General features: G+C 38.5%; 1 protein-coding gene across 1 annotated transcript; it reads left to right on the forward strand.

The window, feature by feature from the left end:
- The first annotated feature begins 14,400 nt into the window (after positions 1-14,400).
- On the forward strand, positions 14,401-15,693 carry LOC109812850 (uncharacterized). The gene is made up of 2 exons (XM_083069514.1): positions 14,401-14,792; positions 14,874-15,693. The coding sequence occupies exons 1-2, from the start codon at positions 14,401-14,403 to the stop codon at positions 15,691-15,693; spliced, it is 1,212 nt and encodes a 403-aa protein (XP_082925640.1).
- Positions 15,694-16,828: the final 1,135 nt, after the last annotated feature.

Below are 16,828 nucleotides of genomic sequence, written 5' to 3' on the forward strand. Positions count from 1 at the left end.
TGAGATTTTTGAGTTTTTTGCTAAGAAATTCTCTCTCCGTAAAAGTCTTAAATCTCTTAGATCTTCATCCAATTCTCTTATCCTTTTCATAAAGAGTGTGGTGAGGATGGAAGTGGTTCATCTTCCTCTAAGGAGTGGCACCACTTAAAGAGTGTCCTTCACCTTCTAAGGTGAACACCGAAGCTTCCTCATCTATTGGAGGCTTTGGAGAAGCTTAAAGAGTGTCAAGAAGTCAAAGGTCTAGGGAGAAACTTGAAGGAGAAGCCAATACCAATTTGGATTCTCTAGAAGGTTTCCATCATATCGTCTTTCTTGACTATGCATGCATCTTTGTCAAAGACTATTATATAACATCTGTTACAAAATTGACTTATACTAAGTGGATTATACTTTAGACCTTCAACATATAGGACATTATTCACAATAGGTATAAAATCTTTACCTATCTTGTCTATACCTCTAATTTTTCCTTTCCCTCTTCAAAAAAAGATTGGTCCTTCATGTGGTTAGAGGTCCATCATGTGTTATGAATAGCCATTGCCCAGGTACTAGTGTGAATCCTTCCTACTTCCTATAAAGGATATCTACAACACAAATTATTTGAGATTTTGGTACCTAGATTTTCTTGGCCCCTTTTCTATTAGTCCCCATGCCCTTTATCTTACTCCTTTATCTGCTTGGTGTTTTATCTCCTTTTTTCACCAGATTTAAAAAAGGAAGCCTTGGGTTTGGCTTGGGATGTCCTTGATCTAGGGTGAAAGCCAAGACCACTTTTGTCAGACATAATGCTTTAACAGCATGTTTAACTTAGAAGACACGTTAACGAATTTTGCTAAGTCTTTCCTAAGTTGTAGGTTTTCAGCCTCCAACAATGTAACCTTAGGTGGGACAATTCTTGTGAACTTGTCCTTAAAAGATTTTATCTTTTTTATATCACCTGGCATGTTTTCCTGAGTTCAAGATTTTCTTTTTCAAGAATCTTTTGTTTTTGTTTAAGTTTCTTATACTCAAGGAAGATTATGTGAGAGTTAGCTAAGAGAGTCTCATAGGACATCTCATCATCATCAGAAAAGTAATAGCTTGAGTTAGATCTTACCTCAATGTTAGTAGCATTTGACTTAGTGTCTATCATGAGACATATGTTGGGTTTCTCATCATCTAAATTGCTACTACTACTGTTATCTAAATTTTTCGAAGTGGTCATTAACTCTTCTTCACCTTTTTTTGGAAGACCACCTTTTCCTTTGAGATATGTAGTTAGCTTTCATGTGACTAGGCTTCTTGTACTCGTAGCAGACGACCTCCTTGTTGTTAGTCTAACTAGGCTTTCTGAACTTGTCTTTTTTTTTCGTGGAAGCTTCTTAATCTTCCTTTCTTCTTCAGCATGTCTTTGAATTTCTTAGACACGATTGAGTTTTTGGAACTTTCATTTGAGTTGTTGGACTCAAATTTTTCCTTTAGAGCTTTCCCTTTCTCTCTCCTCTTGTTGGTTTTTCAACCCTTTAAATCAATGATGTCATTTGCTTTAGATGGTCTTTGTTGTTCAAATGAATCTCATGAACTAGAAGAACTCCAAGAAGTTCATCAAGAGTGAGAGCCTTCAGATTGCGTGCTTATGAGATAACTATGGCTTTGGACTCCCAAATCTTTGGAAGACTATCCAAGATCTTGAGATTATTTTGAGCTTTGGAGAAATCAAATCCCAAGGATTTTAACCCATTCAAAATTGTTTGAAATCTTCCAAACATTTTGATGGAGGACCATTAGAGGAGACCACACACTTGAAAACCATTAGGCCTTTAACTAGGTCAATGGTTAAGAAGCTAAAGGAGGCTTCTATAGAGGAGGTTCTTCATAGACCTATGCTATTCATGAGCATTAAGTATGATTCCTCTTATTAGTCCCTCAGCTTCCATTGTAAATATTTGTATATAGTAGTACTTGCATAGGTGTATTTTGCCTTTATATTTGTAAGGCATTCTTTTCTTTATTATAGGTCATCCCTTTAGGATTTTAGGGTATGTTTTTTAGAGACTTTTGCTCCATTTGACCTTGTATTAAGGGTCATTATTTTTCATATTTTTAGTAGTAGAAGTGGGGTGCCAAATAACAAAGTGTGTAGGTGAAGCTAGTAATTGGGCCTGTAGTGGGCCTAGACCAATTTTTACATATTGGGCTTATTTTGCTCCATTTAATCCAAGGATTTGAAATAGATAGGTCTCACCTTCATTAGGTGAACCTAACTAAGACAAATGCAATATTTTTGGATTGGCTTAAATGGAGGAGAGCAAGGATGGCCGCCTAAGCCTACTATGGCCAAGTTCATGACTTAGCTTCTCCCACACACTTGGATAGCTTGTGCTACAAGCTTCTAACTTGGCTTGCTCCCTAAGCTTTGAATCTAAGATTGTTCCACAAGCTTCCAAGTTTCTAGACCGGTTAGCTTGAGTGCAAGAAAGATAACCATGGTTCTCCTTGAACTATGGTTAGTCTAGCTTGCACCACAAGTCACCTCCTTCCTATATAAGGCTTCCTTAACACTTTGTAAACACTTTTGATGCAATATATGAGAGATTTCCAAATTGAGTTTTGAACTTTCTCCCTTCCAAAAGCCTCAACCTCTTTGATATTCATCCAATTCTCTTATCCTCTTCAAACAAGAGTGTGGTGAGGATTGAAGTGGCTCATTTTCCTCCAAGGAGTGGCACCTCTTGAGAGTGCTCTTCACCGTCTTTGGTGTAATCATGCCTAGGAGGGCAAGAGGTGACACCTTGAAGGATCCAAGAGGAATGGGCTAGACATGAAGATTTGGGCCAGACAATGCCCAATGGGCCTGGTGGGCTTGAAAAGCCCAAGTTGCTCCTCATATGGGTTCCACCTTGAGATAGCCATTTTATTCTATGCTGTATATATTATATTAGTATAGATTTCATATGTTTTGATCTTGTATTTTGGACCACATAGATTAGCATTTTTGGGCCATAGGCTTATTGAGCCTATTTTTGGGCTTCATGGGCCTTTGGGCTTTTGGTGCCCAATATTGGGCTCATTTTGTTTCTTTTATTATTTCCTAATGTTTTTATTTGGCTAGCCATTGTATTTAGGCCCTTAGCATAGGAATATTGAAGGAATACTAAAATACGCCAAGAAGCTAAAATCTAGGTTTCATTTAGTAGTCATTTGAGATGCATTTGGATCACATGTTTCTTGCCAAGCATGGCTGAACATGTGAACCTCCAAATACACTTCAAATGTACCTTAAATGACATCCCCAAATTCATGGAATAGCACATGGAGCCTTGAATTTGAATTCCAATTTCCATTTGAAATTTGAATTTTTAGCGCCAATTATGGCTAGTGAAGTTGGTGCCACCTAGCTTGCTTCTAGGATCTATAAATGCTTGTTCCTTCACTCTTTGTAAACACTTTGAGCATAATTGAGAATTCTTCTGAATACATTTCAAATTTCTCTCTCCAAAGTCACCTCGGTTCTTAGTTTAGCTTTAGGAATCCTTCACTTTCTAAAGCCAAACCGTGAGCTATCATTTGCACTCCTAGCTTGAGTGCTTCCTTCTAAGATTTGGAACTCCAAATCTTGTCTTCTTCAACTCTTCATTTCACTGGAATCAAAGTCTCAAAGGCAAGATCCATTGCGGATTCAAGCAAGAAAGCTTATCTTCTCCATCTCACCTACTTCACTCCATCATCTTCCTCCAAGGACTGGCGTCTCTTGAGAGTGTTCTTCACCTTCTTTGGTGAAATCCGAAGTCTTATTTTCCATTGGAGACTTTCAAAAAGCTTAAGGAGAACCAAGGAGTCAAAGATCTACGGAAGAGCTTGGAAAGGAATCAATATAAATTCGATTCTTCACAAGTTCTCCATCATATTTCATTAATGGACTTGCTCTCTTTCATGGAGAACATCTCATAGTTACTCTAATGGCATCCCACATTTTCTTGGTCGTTGAGCAACTGTATAACTTTTGTACTCTATTTTGGACAAGGAAAAAATAAGGACGTATCTTGCTTTGGTGTTGAGCTATAATATGTTGTAGTCATATTAAGTGTATTTTTCATTCTCAAGCATGGTAATGGTAACATCACATTAAGTGATGATTCTCCAAAGGTGATATTGGGTGAATTTTAATAAACATCTTCATTCTATCCATCCAATACAGGTATTCTCCTCCATTAAAGCTAGGAGGCTTTGTGAGAAAGGCTTTTTATGGTAGAGTTGTCAAAACGGGCCGACTCGGCCCATGTGGGTCGACCCACCTTGACCCACTTTAAAAATGGGTCAACCCAACCCGGTCAACTTTTGATTTTCTCAAAATTTTTCTGGTCTAGCCCAGCCCACCATGAGTTGGTAGGTCATACGAGCTAGCCCGCCAAGCCACCAAAATATTAAAAAACAATTACCAACAAAATTCAAAATTTCAAATTAACTATAAATTAACATAATAGTCATAAAATTAGCATCATTAATAGCCATAAGTCATAACTCATCATACAAAATTAAATATAATCCATGATAAAAGTCCAAAATAAAAAGTTTCAATGTCCCATCATACAAAATTAACTACAAACCATAATCAAAGTCCAACTCCAAAATAAAAATTTTCAATGTCTCATCATACAAAATTAACTACAAACCATAATCAAAGTCCAAACTCCAAAATAAAAAGTTTCAATGTTTTATCATACAAAAGGTCTTGCAAAATAAACTTAATTAGAGTCTTGCACAAAAATGTCAATAACAATTTCTTCTCTTTGCATATCCACTTTATCTCTATCTACAAATAGGAAAAAAAAAGTGTTAGGATGAGCTATTGTAAAAATAAATAAGAAATTTCTCATTATAAAAATTACCTAATTTTTCAAAACCATGCAACCAATTTGAGTTAGAATAGTAACTCTTACATTTTCAAGAAGAATGGTAAAGCGATACTTAGTTAGCACCCGAGACCCAAGGCAAAAGCAGATTCACTAGCAATTGTAGTGATTGGAATACTTAGCACATCACAAGCCATCCGAGAGAGGTTTGGATAACGATCATGACGATCCCTCCAATAAGCTAACACATCAAACTTTTCATGAAACATTGGATCAAGATTTCCTTCCTCCAAATATAGATCCATTCAGATTTTCCATTAGTAGTAGCATTTTGGCTAAAATAATCAACATATTCCTAAGACATTACAAAGAAAAAGAAATTCAATATTCTGATAATTACTAAATAAAAATGAAATTAAATAAAGTACTTTAAAAAATTATTAACTTACATCAAAGGTATCAAGTACTTGCTCATCATCTATATATGAAATTGGTTATGGTGGAAGAAGAGACACATTAGAAATTGAAGCATTTGACTCATTTGATTTTACTTTCTCATAATCTTCAAATAGTTCATAAATTTTCTTTCTTAAAGCACTAATTTTCTCTTCAGAAGTAGAAGGTTCAATTTTTTAGGTAAAAATACTATTTTGGTCCCTTATAATATTTTAAATTTTCAATTTAGTCCCACCTTAATTTTTTGTTTCAATTTGGTCCCCAATAAGTTAAATCACTGCAATGTCGAACCTTTCGTCTAAATTTCTTAAACAGAGTTAACTGTTGACCACGTGGATGCCATGTAGATGCATAGGTGGCAAGGTCCCACGTCCTCCTCCTCCTCCTCCTTCTTTAATGCATCTGGAACGGCCCGTTCTGAAACTAGAGCGGGCCGTTCTGCGTGCACTATTTCTGTGTTAATTTTGCATCTAGAACGGGCCATTCCAGATGCAACATTTAACACACAACGAGTGCAAGCAGAACGGCCCGTTCTGAAACTAGAACGGGCTGTTCTAGTTCCAGGACATGCCGCTCTGTATTCAGAACGGGCCGTTCCAGAAAGCCAACATACGTTCAACAAAATGCAGCAATGTGGTTAAGAGATTGAAAATAAAAATTCATAATATAACATAAATTCAAAGACTGAAATATGGTTCAGAGACTACAAACAAAGATTCATAACATAACATATACTAAGAAAGTTCAAATAATTTATTGAGGAGGGAAATAAAACCATGTCGTTTCATCCTTGACTGTATAGTGCCGATTTGGCAGTAAGTGATTCACGACTAATAATGAAATAAACCCTGCCACCATTGTCCTTAATTAGTGTCCTTAGTGATACACTATATTGCATAACAAGTATTATAATTAATACTTCCAGGAGTTTCTATATCCTGCAATTGGTCCAGAAATGGTGTATAACCCAAATATTTAGCAATTGAAGTTATCAATCCCTCATTGACAATATTACCAAATTCATTGTTTGAAATGTTTTGTACCTTGGGCTTTTTTTTCTTGAACAATTCACAATCGTGATTTAAAATCATGGGCGTGAATTATAATCATTGACTGTTTGGGGTTGGTATTCTGGGACCAGAATGACCCGTTTTGAAACCAGAATGGCCCGTTCTAAAACCAGAACGACCCGTTCTGGTTGCCCTATTTGTGTGTTAATTTTGCATCTGGAACGGCCCGTTCTAGATGCAAAATTAACACACAAATAGTGCAACCAGAACGGGTCTTTCTGGTTTCAGAATGGGCCGTTCTAGATGCATTAAAGAAGGAGGAGGAGGAGGACGTGGAACCTTGCCACCTATGCATCTACGTGGCATCCACGTGGCCAACAGTTAACTCCATTTAAGAAATTTGGACGGAAAGTCCAACAATGCAGTGATTTAGCTTATTGGGGACCAAATTGAAACAAAAAATTAAGGTGGGACTAAATTGAAAATAAAAAATATTATAAGGGACCAAAATAGTATTTTTGCCATTTTTATAAGCAAACTGAATATCTCCAAACATTATTCGTGGGTCAAAAATAGCACCAATGGCAAGAATCTCACACTAATCATGCCAATACTTTGAAAACTTAGTCATCATTTTTGAAGGCATCTCTTTAATCACCCGATCTTCACACATAATAAATTCACGTAATAATTTTTCAATTTCCCAAACTTGCATGAAGTACCAATTAGATGTTGGATAAATGGAGCCTGATATCAAATTTGTCATGACAAAAAAAGGTTTCAAGAACTCGCACATTCTTGCAGCCCTATTCCATTCATCATTTGATGGGCAATGAACATAATTGTTATCTCGAATAGCCAAACAACCAAATGCACATTTGTATTTAATTGCACTATGAAGCATAACATAGGTGGAATTCCATCTAGTGGGCACATCCATTCTCAAACCCACCTTAGTATCAATACCCCTCACTTGAAGTAGACATTCTTTAAAAGCAAGCTTTCTAGTTTTCGATCCTCTTACATATTTTATACTCTCTAATTTTTTTCAAAGCACCACTAGCCACCCCCAAACCCTCTTGAACAATAAGGTTCAATATATGTGCACTACATCTCACATGAAAATATAAGCCATTACAAATCAAATTGTTTTGCAAATTAAATTGTTCTTTCATGAAATTTACCATTGTGTCTTAGCACTCGCATTGTCGAAAGTTATGGAAAACACTTTCCTATCTATCCCCCAATCAAGCAAGATTTCAAAGATTTCTTTTGCCATTTCATGACCACCGTGTGGAGGATCTAATTTAGAGAAGGCAAGAATCTTACTATTCAGTTTCCAATTAGAATCAACAAAATGAGCAGTTACACAAATGTATCCTTCCTGAGTTATGCATGTCCAACAATCAGATGTTAAACAAATCCTACTATTAGCTTTACGCATTGCATTTTTCACCTTTACTTTTTCTTCATCATGAATTCTCCAAAGGTTAGAAACAACTGTATTCCTACTAGGAATTCTTAACCCAAGATATACATACAAAAGTAACTCCCTAATACACTTATACTCAACAAAACTAAATGATAACCCATGATAGCCTTTGAAAGAAAATCTTCAAAATGTTTTTGATCTATTTCTCTAGACCTCAACTTGCCATCTTGATGAATTATCATATTTCTAATTTGTGCAGATTTTTGTTTTTTCATTAAGATGTCACACTTTTGCAAATGACATAACATGGATGAAGTTCCTTTTTTTACACCACCACAAGCATATTCATTACCACAATGGTTGCATTTATCCTTTTCTTTACCATCTTTTACCCCAAGTTTAGTAAAATTATCCCAAACTTTAGATGCGGTTGTCTTAGGCTTCTTAGTTGGCCTAGAATCATCAATATCTTCAATAATAAGAGAAAGTTGTTCATTTAACCAAACATCAATAATTTGCTCATGAGTTTTAGATTGCATTCTGTATATTGAAAGCATTAATAAAAAGAAAGTTACTCATACAATCAAAAACCAATATATCACTAGTCAGTAGAAACTACCACTCATAGATTTTTACTACACATTTTAACAATCTTCTTCTCTCAAAATCTTTTAAAAAAATTGTCCTCATTTTATGGTGACTAATAAAAAAGAAGCATCATAAAGTGAAGATATAAGAGTTAAAATGAAAGAAAAAACTCGTATAATGGCTAAAATATAAAAACTGATTGAGACATAAGTAATGACAAAATTATTAATTAACTTTTTATTTATTTTGTTCTTACAAGTTACACCAATGTTCATTCTTTTATAAAATATATCAATGGTTATTTTTTTTTTAGTTGTTAATTAGTATCGTTGTAGCATCCATTATAATACTTGATGTAATTTTAATTTAGTTTTAATGTAATATACATCATCCATTATTATTATGAAAACATAGGTAAAAATCTAGATCTGATTATTTGGGCTTAGGTAACAAGGTGAGGGCCTATTCCATTAGAGCCCAAACCCGATCCATTAAAAGAACAAAACCTTGCTTGACACCCTTTCATCCCTAAAGCGTCTTGTTACAAGTAGAGAGAGAAAAGTCAAAGCAACGAAAGCAGAAGTAGAATAGGTTGCATAAAAACATTATATTTTCTACTTGAATTCTTATTTTGTGGGTGATAAAAATTGATACAAGCAGTGAATTAATGCATGTAAGTTATATATCGTGCTTAGAGCATAATGAAGCTCTCATGAATTTGGAAGAGAAGAAAAAGAGAGAGCACCTTATAGGTCGGGTTCAACAACTGTAGCACGAGGCTCGTTCCCCTTGATGAGCGCTTGGCACAAGGAAATATGGCTGAGAGTGGTCCTCAAGCTGAAGAACTCGTCCTCTATGAGGTCCGTGAGGCGCTCAATGAGTTCCCTTCGGATCTTTGTGACAACGGTGTGATCCTAATCTTGAAGCTGAAGCTATTGGTCTTCCTCCAAGTGGAACCTGTAGAGGAGGCATGAGGTGTTGAGGTGGAGGGAGATTTGTTCCTTGCTAGAATAGGGTTTTGAGTCTTTTGACCGTTTTGTTTTGGAATTTGAACTTTGGTGTGTGTATCATTGTGTTGTCCGTTGCAAGAAAAAATGGGTGGGCTGGTGGGTTGCCCGACCCACCACGAGTTCAGCTGGGGTGGGTTGGGTGAAAGTGGATCGGGTTTAGATATATCAACTTACTATAAAATTTTCATTTACTTTGGCTTGGCTTGGCCCATTTTCAAGGTGGGCCGGGTTGGCCCACGGGCCATAGCCCATTTTGACGACTCTATTTTCTGGTAAGTATTGTCCTTCACTACTTTTCATAATGGATCTTTTTCCTTTAGCATGGTTAGATGCTCAACCTTGTCAAAGACTGAGATCTAATACCAAATCGTGAAGAAAAGATAAACACTAAAAAGGGGATGAAGTTGAATAATATGTGTCAAAACCATACACTTTTTACATAGTGAAGTAGTAACGCTAGTTGGATGGAGTGTGAAGAGAAGTCAGACAAAACACTGGATATTTTTATACAAGTTCGTCTCAATCACCGATACTATGTCCAGTTTTCAATCCAACCAAATTGAGTTCCACTATCTTTTAACAAAGATATAAGTATTCTTTCAACAAGTCATTTTTATCTCAACCCTAAGTATTCTTTGACTTGCCTCTTCAAGCAACTACCAAAGTATTCTTTTCAAAACAAGCCTTTCTAAGCTTAACAATCAAGTATTCTTTTTAACCAAGCCTCTCCAAGCTCAACCAAGTATTATTTTACAAACAAGTCTCTCCAAGCTTAAACTTATAACGATGGTTATGAAGGCTAGCAAGGATGTTGTGTTCGTCTCACTTAGACATTATACAACCAATATATTGCAATAAGCTTTTACAAGAAAGAATGAAGATTATACATAAGTATAATTTATAGAGTGTGTATGTTTCTATTTATGTGTTGTCTTCTTTCTTGAGTTTCGAATTTTCTTATATAGTAGCTTGGAGAAGAAGACGGTTGCAACACTTTAAGTCTAGCTCACAAGTTTGTTTCATCTATCTTCAACGTCTTTTCTTGTGATGAGAGGTAACTATTGACTCATTTAATACAAGCATTAAATGCATCTCACCAAATGGTACCTCTTATTTGATCAATGAAGCTATATTAAATGATTTTGGCAAGCGTACCAATTGCACAAGTAGCTAGTAGAAAGTGTTTTATCAATTTTCCCGAAGACTTGTCTAATAGACGACAATCAATACAATTTACAACTAATTTAAACAAAAGAATATTTCCATAATGTAAGTGTTAGTTTGTAAAAGTAGTAAAATTATGCTGGAGAAATTAAAACTCATTTTGGTATTTTATCAAATAGTTAGAAGGCAGTTTAGATTAGCAAATGTTAGTATTAGGTTTCACCGAACCTCACTTTAATGCATGTAATCACACAATTATCTTTCACATTTGATGTTAATGTCAATCCATTAGTTTACTCAAATCCTAATTCCTTAAAAAAGAGAGCCTAAGATCTCTTATTAAGCATCAATACCTTGACTCCTTAATAAACAAAATTGCATTTATAACAAGGTTTAAGACAGCTAATGAATCAAGTTCTATCCCTAGATACAAGCTCCATTAGGTATTTTGTTTAAGTTCAAGATTATAAAATATATTTTCCAATACCTAATGAATCAAATATCAAGCTATTTTTGATCATTCCATAACAAGCATTAAGAGAAGAAACAAAATACTAACATTGAAATGGGAATACATACACACACACACACACACACACATATATATATAGAACAATACAAGTTACATGAGAGTTCAGTTGGTTACATTTAATTCCAACAAAATGGATTTAGCCCCTCATTGCCATGAAGAGTACAAAAAGAAAATAAGATGTATAGTGGAAGATGGAGAATCAAAGAAAGGATTGGAGATCTTTAAGCAAGCCCCTAGCAAGACCTAAAGAGCCCTCCAACTTGTCCCAAAAGTGTTCTGCTCCCAAAATTCCTTTCATCCCTCGGAGAAAGTGGGAAAAAGTGAGTGATAATTATCGTATCATAAAAATGTCGCCTAGCGCAAGTTAAGTCATGCCGGGCACAAGCATCAGGACACAAAATAAAGGCTTTCTGCCAAGACCATGCCCAATGCAAGTATAGTGGTGCCCGACACTGAAGAGTATGGTGTTCTCTGTTTGAATAGCATCAAGCGTAAGTAAAGTGAGGCCCAACATTGGAAGCCTTCACTTGCTCTTCAATTTCTCTACTTTCTTGCTTTGAAGCACTTTCTCTCACTTGGCATGCTTCTCTAGTTTCCTAACTATATGTTAGACAAAAAATTGGGAATTAATGGTATAATTAAATGATAGTAACTAGTATCCAATTAATTACAAAAGAAAATCATAAAATGAGGACTAAACTTTTTAAAAGCTAGAGAAGAGTTGATTTTGTTAATACAAATGATTAATAATTCTAGGTAAAAATTAACATTATCAAGCTACTTATCATCTTTCCATACAAGACAGAGCTTGTAGAAGCAATATCAGCACAAAGCAATTTTCTTTGTGATTTCAAGGATCTTCGTCCTTAGTTTTAATGGAAAGCATGATCTTAATTTTTTTAATAGATTTTTGAGTTCCAAAAAGATTTTCTACTTCAATCTGTCAAAGAATAAGACATTCAAATGAATTTTGTCATTAGCCTCAATAAATAGTGATCATTTAATGTATATGAAACAAATTGTATGCTTTGCCTAATTCACATTGTCTTTCAGACGATTTGCATCTTACACTTCGTTTGATAACATTTTCAAAAACATTTTCTCTTGTAAAAACGTTTTTTTTTGTTAACATTAAAACCCCATAACTTAAGAAATCAAATATTGTCTTTTAACGTAACAAGAACTATTGAATTTATAATAAAGAGTACATAATTACAAAATATTCAATTACCTATTTTTAGCTAATTACATAAATAAAGAATCAATCTAATTAACTTATTGTATGCAGTTAATATATTTACTTGATTTCAAGGATTTTTTTTAATAATAGATTTAAAACCAATCGAAAGAGATCTATGATTTTTTTAATAATAGATTTAAATAAATATTAAATTATAATTATTAAATACACTATGTTATTTATCTAACTTGTGAATATTATTCTTTTAAATCATAAAATCATCTCCGATATGAAATATGTTTATTTTTAATCTATTTAGAGTTGTTAGAATCATGTAAATATATTAACTGCATACAATAAGATTAATTAGACTGATTCTTTATTTATGTAATTAGCCAAAAATAGGTAATTGAATATGTCCTAGTAGGCACCTCCTCGGCCGGATCATAGGCCGAAACAAGCGCCAAAATCGAAGACAGGGTACTAGCGGGTACCTCCTCGGCCAGATCGTAGGCCGAACCAAGAGCCAAAACCGAAGACACCACCCCTTCGGTCCTTGACTCAGCCGAACCACCCTTCGGCCTTGAGCCGGGCCGAAGCCATGCCATGATTTGAGGGCAACCACATGCTTCTCCCATGAAAAACAAGCAAACATCCCAAGCAAAGCATTCAAGTAACTCAAGACTCCCCTTCGACCCCAGGTCAGGCCGAATACCCCTTCGGCGTCAACCTAGGCCGACTACCCCCTCGGTTTCTATTTGGGCCGAACACCCTCTCGGCCCCGATAATGACAACATCCCCCTTGACCTTGGAAAAGAATAAAAGAAGTACCCAGGAGAAGTGCGCAAGAGACCCCTCGACATGAAGCTTGGCCGAATACCTCTTCGGCCCCAAGCTTAGCCGAAGCCACTCTTCGGTCACAAGTTAGGCCGAACCCCCCTTCGGCATTATGCTTGGCCGAAGACCTAAAAGAGGGACAACGCGCGGTGAACACGTGGCAAATTAGATATTTGTTATACAATAATTACCATGCCTAATTAAAAGAGGTTAAGGCTAATCCAGGTATTACCCATCCCCCAAGACAGAAGGCCCACCAGGCCCAGACATGTCAATATAAATACACAGGTGATGGGACATAAATGAGGTACGCTCTATCCAATATAAAAGCCTTTATTGCTCTGTACCAAACACTTACTTGATCGTCAGAGTGCCTTTGCAGGTACCCTCCCCACCACCACTTGGAGATTCTATTCGGTCGGCATTGAAGACCTAGAAGACCGTCAAGAAAGAACAACAAGAGGAGTGTTTCTAAGTAGGAACATTTTGGCACCCATCGTGGGATCGAAACCGAAGCGGGTCTCGACCCTAAAGCAGAATGGTAGCAACTAGAAGTCAGTAAGACAACGTAACAATTCACCTCAGGATGCCCCAAGATCCCCCACGACGAACGAATCAACACGAGGAAGGAATGGAGGAATCCTACGTGGACCGATCTCAACAACCCAACCCGTCGTCGACCCTCGAGCAATTGAAGGCCGAGATGAAGGAACTAAAGAGACTTCGAGAAAAGGACGCCCATGAATTGTGGTCCTAAGAAGAGAGAATGCTGAGCTTAGAAGTGACAACCGGTCGTAGAATCCATCTCAAGACACCCCCTACACCCAGTCAACTCGGGATCATGGGGAATCGTCGGGATGGTACAAAGAAACAAGGGACCCTAAGCCCCCACCAGGAATGATGACTACTACTCTCGATTAGCAACGAAGACAGGGGAGGACGCCGTTTACACCACACATTGCCGGGGCCCGTTTGCCCGACAATTGGAAAAACTTGGCCCTGGAAAAGTATGACGGAACCACCGACCCAGAAGAACACCTTGATGCATTTGTCACCCAGGTCAGTCTGTACACGGACGATGATGCTATCATGTGTAAAGTCTTCCCTACCTCACTGAAAGGACCAACGCTTAATTGGTTCACGAGGCTCCCACCCGGATCGGTAGACTCGTTCACGACCTTATCTTCCCGGTTTGTGATACAGTTTGCCACAAGCCGTCCTCATTAGCTCACGTCAATCGCATTGGTCAATATTCTCCAAGAAAAGAAGGAACCTTTAAGAAATTTTATGGAGAGGTTCGAAAAGATGACATTATCCATTCGCAACCTGGACCCGGCCGTGGCGATGCATCACTTGACCATGGCGCTACGGCCTGGGCCCTTCGTCAACAACCTATGCAAAAAGCCACCCCGAGACCTGGACGACCTAAGACAGAGAGCCACAAAATACATGCAGATGGAGGAATTGGCCGAGTTCCGGAGTCAAAAACGATCCGACCTATTTCTCACAAAAAAAGAAAGTGACAAGGAACCCCCCAGATCCTGCCCCCGAGACGTGACCGATCGTGAGAAGAATAACAGGGGGCCAAGGTACATGCAGTACACGCCGCTCAACACCAGCAGGGCCAAGGTGTTGGAGCAGGCCTTAGCCACAGAAGTCCTGGCTGTTCCTCGAAGAGCTATGACCCCGCCTCATGCTGATAAGACGAAAGCATGCCAGTTCAACCGGAATAGGGGGCACACTACTGAAGAGTGCTCTGCCCTTCGGGATCGCATCAAAGACCTCGTTAAGGTCGGCCATCTTCAAAACTTTATTTGATCGTCAGATAACAGAAGGAATGACTACCGCTCTGGTAGGGGGGAGTACAGAAGGGAGAACCGAGATCAAGCACCTCCGAGGAACCGATCCCGTGAGCGCAGCAGGTCCCAAGAAAGAAACAATCAACGAGACCGGAATCAACCTAGACGAGTGATAAACACCATCGCCGGAGGCTTCGCGGGAGGAAGAAGCTCATCTTCGGCCCGAAAGAGACACTTGAGGGCCATCAAGTCGGTCAACGCTATAGGCCAGGCAGCCCCAATTCGTATGCCCCCTATTACATTCACCGACCAAGATTTTCAAGGCGTCGACCCGGTGCAAGATGATCTCATGGTCATCAGTGTAGAGATTAACAACTGTATTGTGAAGAAGACTCTGGTTGATCAGGGAAGCTCGGCAGGCATATTATACTGGAAGACGTTCGAGCAACTTGGCATCCCGGAACAAGAGCTGACGCCTTACGATGAACCCCTGGTGGGGTTTTTGGGTGAACGGGTGGAAACTCAGGGGACGATAGGCTTGTATACCTACTTCGGAGATGACCAGCGTAGACGAAGGATTAAGGTACGTTATGTGGTGGTGCATGCTAACACTTCATACAACATCCTGCTGGGCCGGCCCTCCCTGAACAAGCTCCGAGCCATCGTCTCCACCCCCCACTTGGCTATGAAGTTTCCATCTGAGGAAGGGACCATCATCACTTTGCACGCCGATCAAAAAACGACACACGAATGTTATTTTGCCAGTTTGAAGGTGCAACCAACTCCAAAGCCTAGACGAGATGTCAACGTCATCGGCGATGTCGGCCAACAGAAATTATTTGAAGGCCTATAACTTGATCCAAGAATGGAGGATGAAGATAGGGTCGAACCTATAGAAACAACGGTTCCGTTTCAACTTGGAAAGAATGAAGAACAAGTTACTTATCTGAGTTCCCAATTATCTGAAGCAGAAGCAAAAGACATTAAGCAGGTCCTAAGGAGGTATTCAGACTTATTCGCCTGGACCGCAACTGATATGCCGGACACCGACCCAAGCTTTCATTGCCACCGGCTTTCAGTGTGCCGAGACGCCAAGCCCATCGCTCAAAAGAAGAGAAAGATGGGTGGAGAAAGGGCCCAGGCAATAAAGGAAGAAACAACCAAGCTACTTCGGGCGGGATTTATAGGGGAAGTTAAATACTTCACTTGGTTGGCCAACGTGGTAATGGTCAAGAAGTCGAACGGCAAGTGGCGGATATGCACCGATTACACAGATCTGAACAAGGTGTGCCCGAAAGATGCTTACCCCTTACCCCACATCGACGCATTGGTCGATGGAGCGGCCGACCATCAGAGATTGAGTTTCCTTGACGCATACTCGGGGTATAATCAGATACCCATGTACCCTCCAAATGAAGAAAAAACAACATTCATCACCGATTCGACAAATTTCTGCTACAGAGTAATGCCCTTCGGTTTGAGGAACGCTGGCGCCACCTACCAAAGGCTCATGGACAAAATTTTCCGCCACCAAATAGGAGCATGCTTGGAGGTATACGTGGATGATATGGTGATCAAGTCTACTTTAGCCAGCGACCACTTGAAAGACCTTCGTACGATCTTTGATGAAGTGAGGCGACATCACATGCGGCTGAACCCGGCAAAGTGCACCTTTGGGGTAGCTGGTGGAAAATTCTTGGGATTCATGTTGTCAAAATGGGGCATAGAGGCCAATCCTGACAAGTGCCAAGCCATCATCAGTATGAAAAGTCCTCATAACATAAAAGAGGTGCAACGACTGCCCGGGCGCATCGCCTCTTTGGCTCGTTTCTTGCCCTGCATGGACCGTTATGCTTCTTGAGGTAGACACCTTTAGACCTCTGAAAACTCCTTTGAAGAAGCTTCAATGGAGGAGAAGTCTTAGAAGAGGTTCGGCCACTTCCTAAAACTTGTGAAGGAAGATTGATGAACCAAAGCAAAGTTGAAGA

The sequence above is a fragment of the Cajanus cajan genome, chromosome 2 (assembly GCF_000230855.2).
Source record: "Cajanus cajan strain Asha chromosome 2, NIPB_CcT2T_4, whole genome shotgun sequence".
Lineage (NCBI taxonomy): Eukaryota > Viridiplantae > Streptophyta > Magnoliopsida > Fabales > Fabaceae > Cajanus > Cajanus cajan.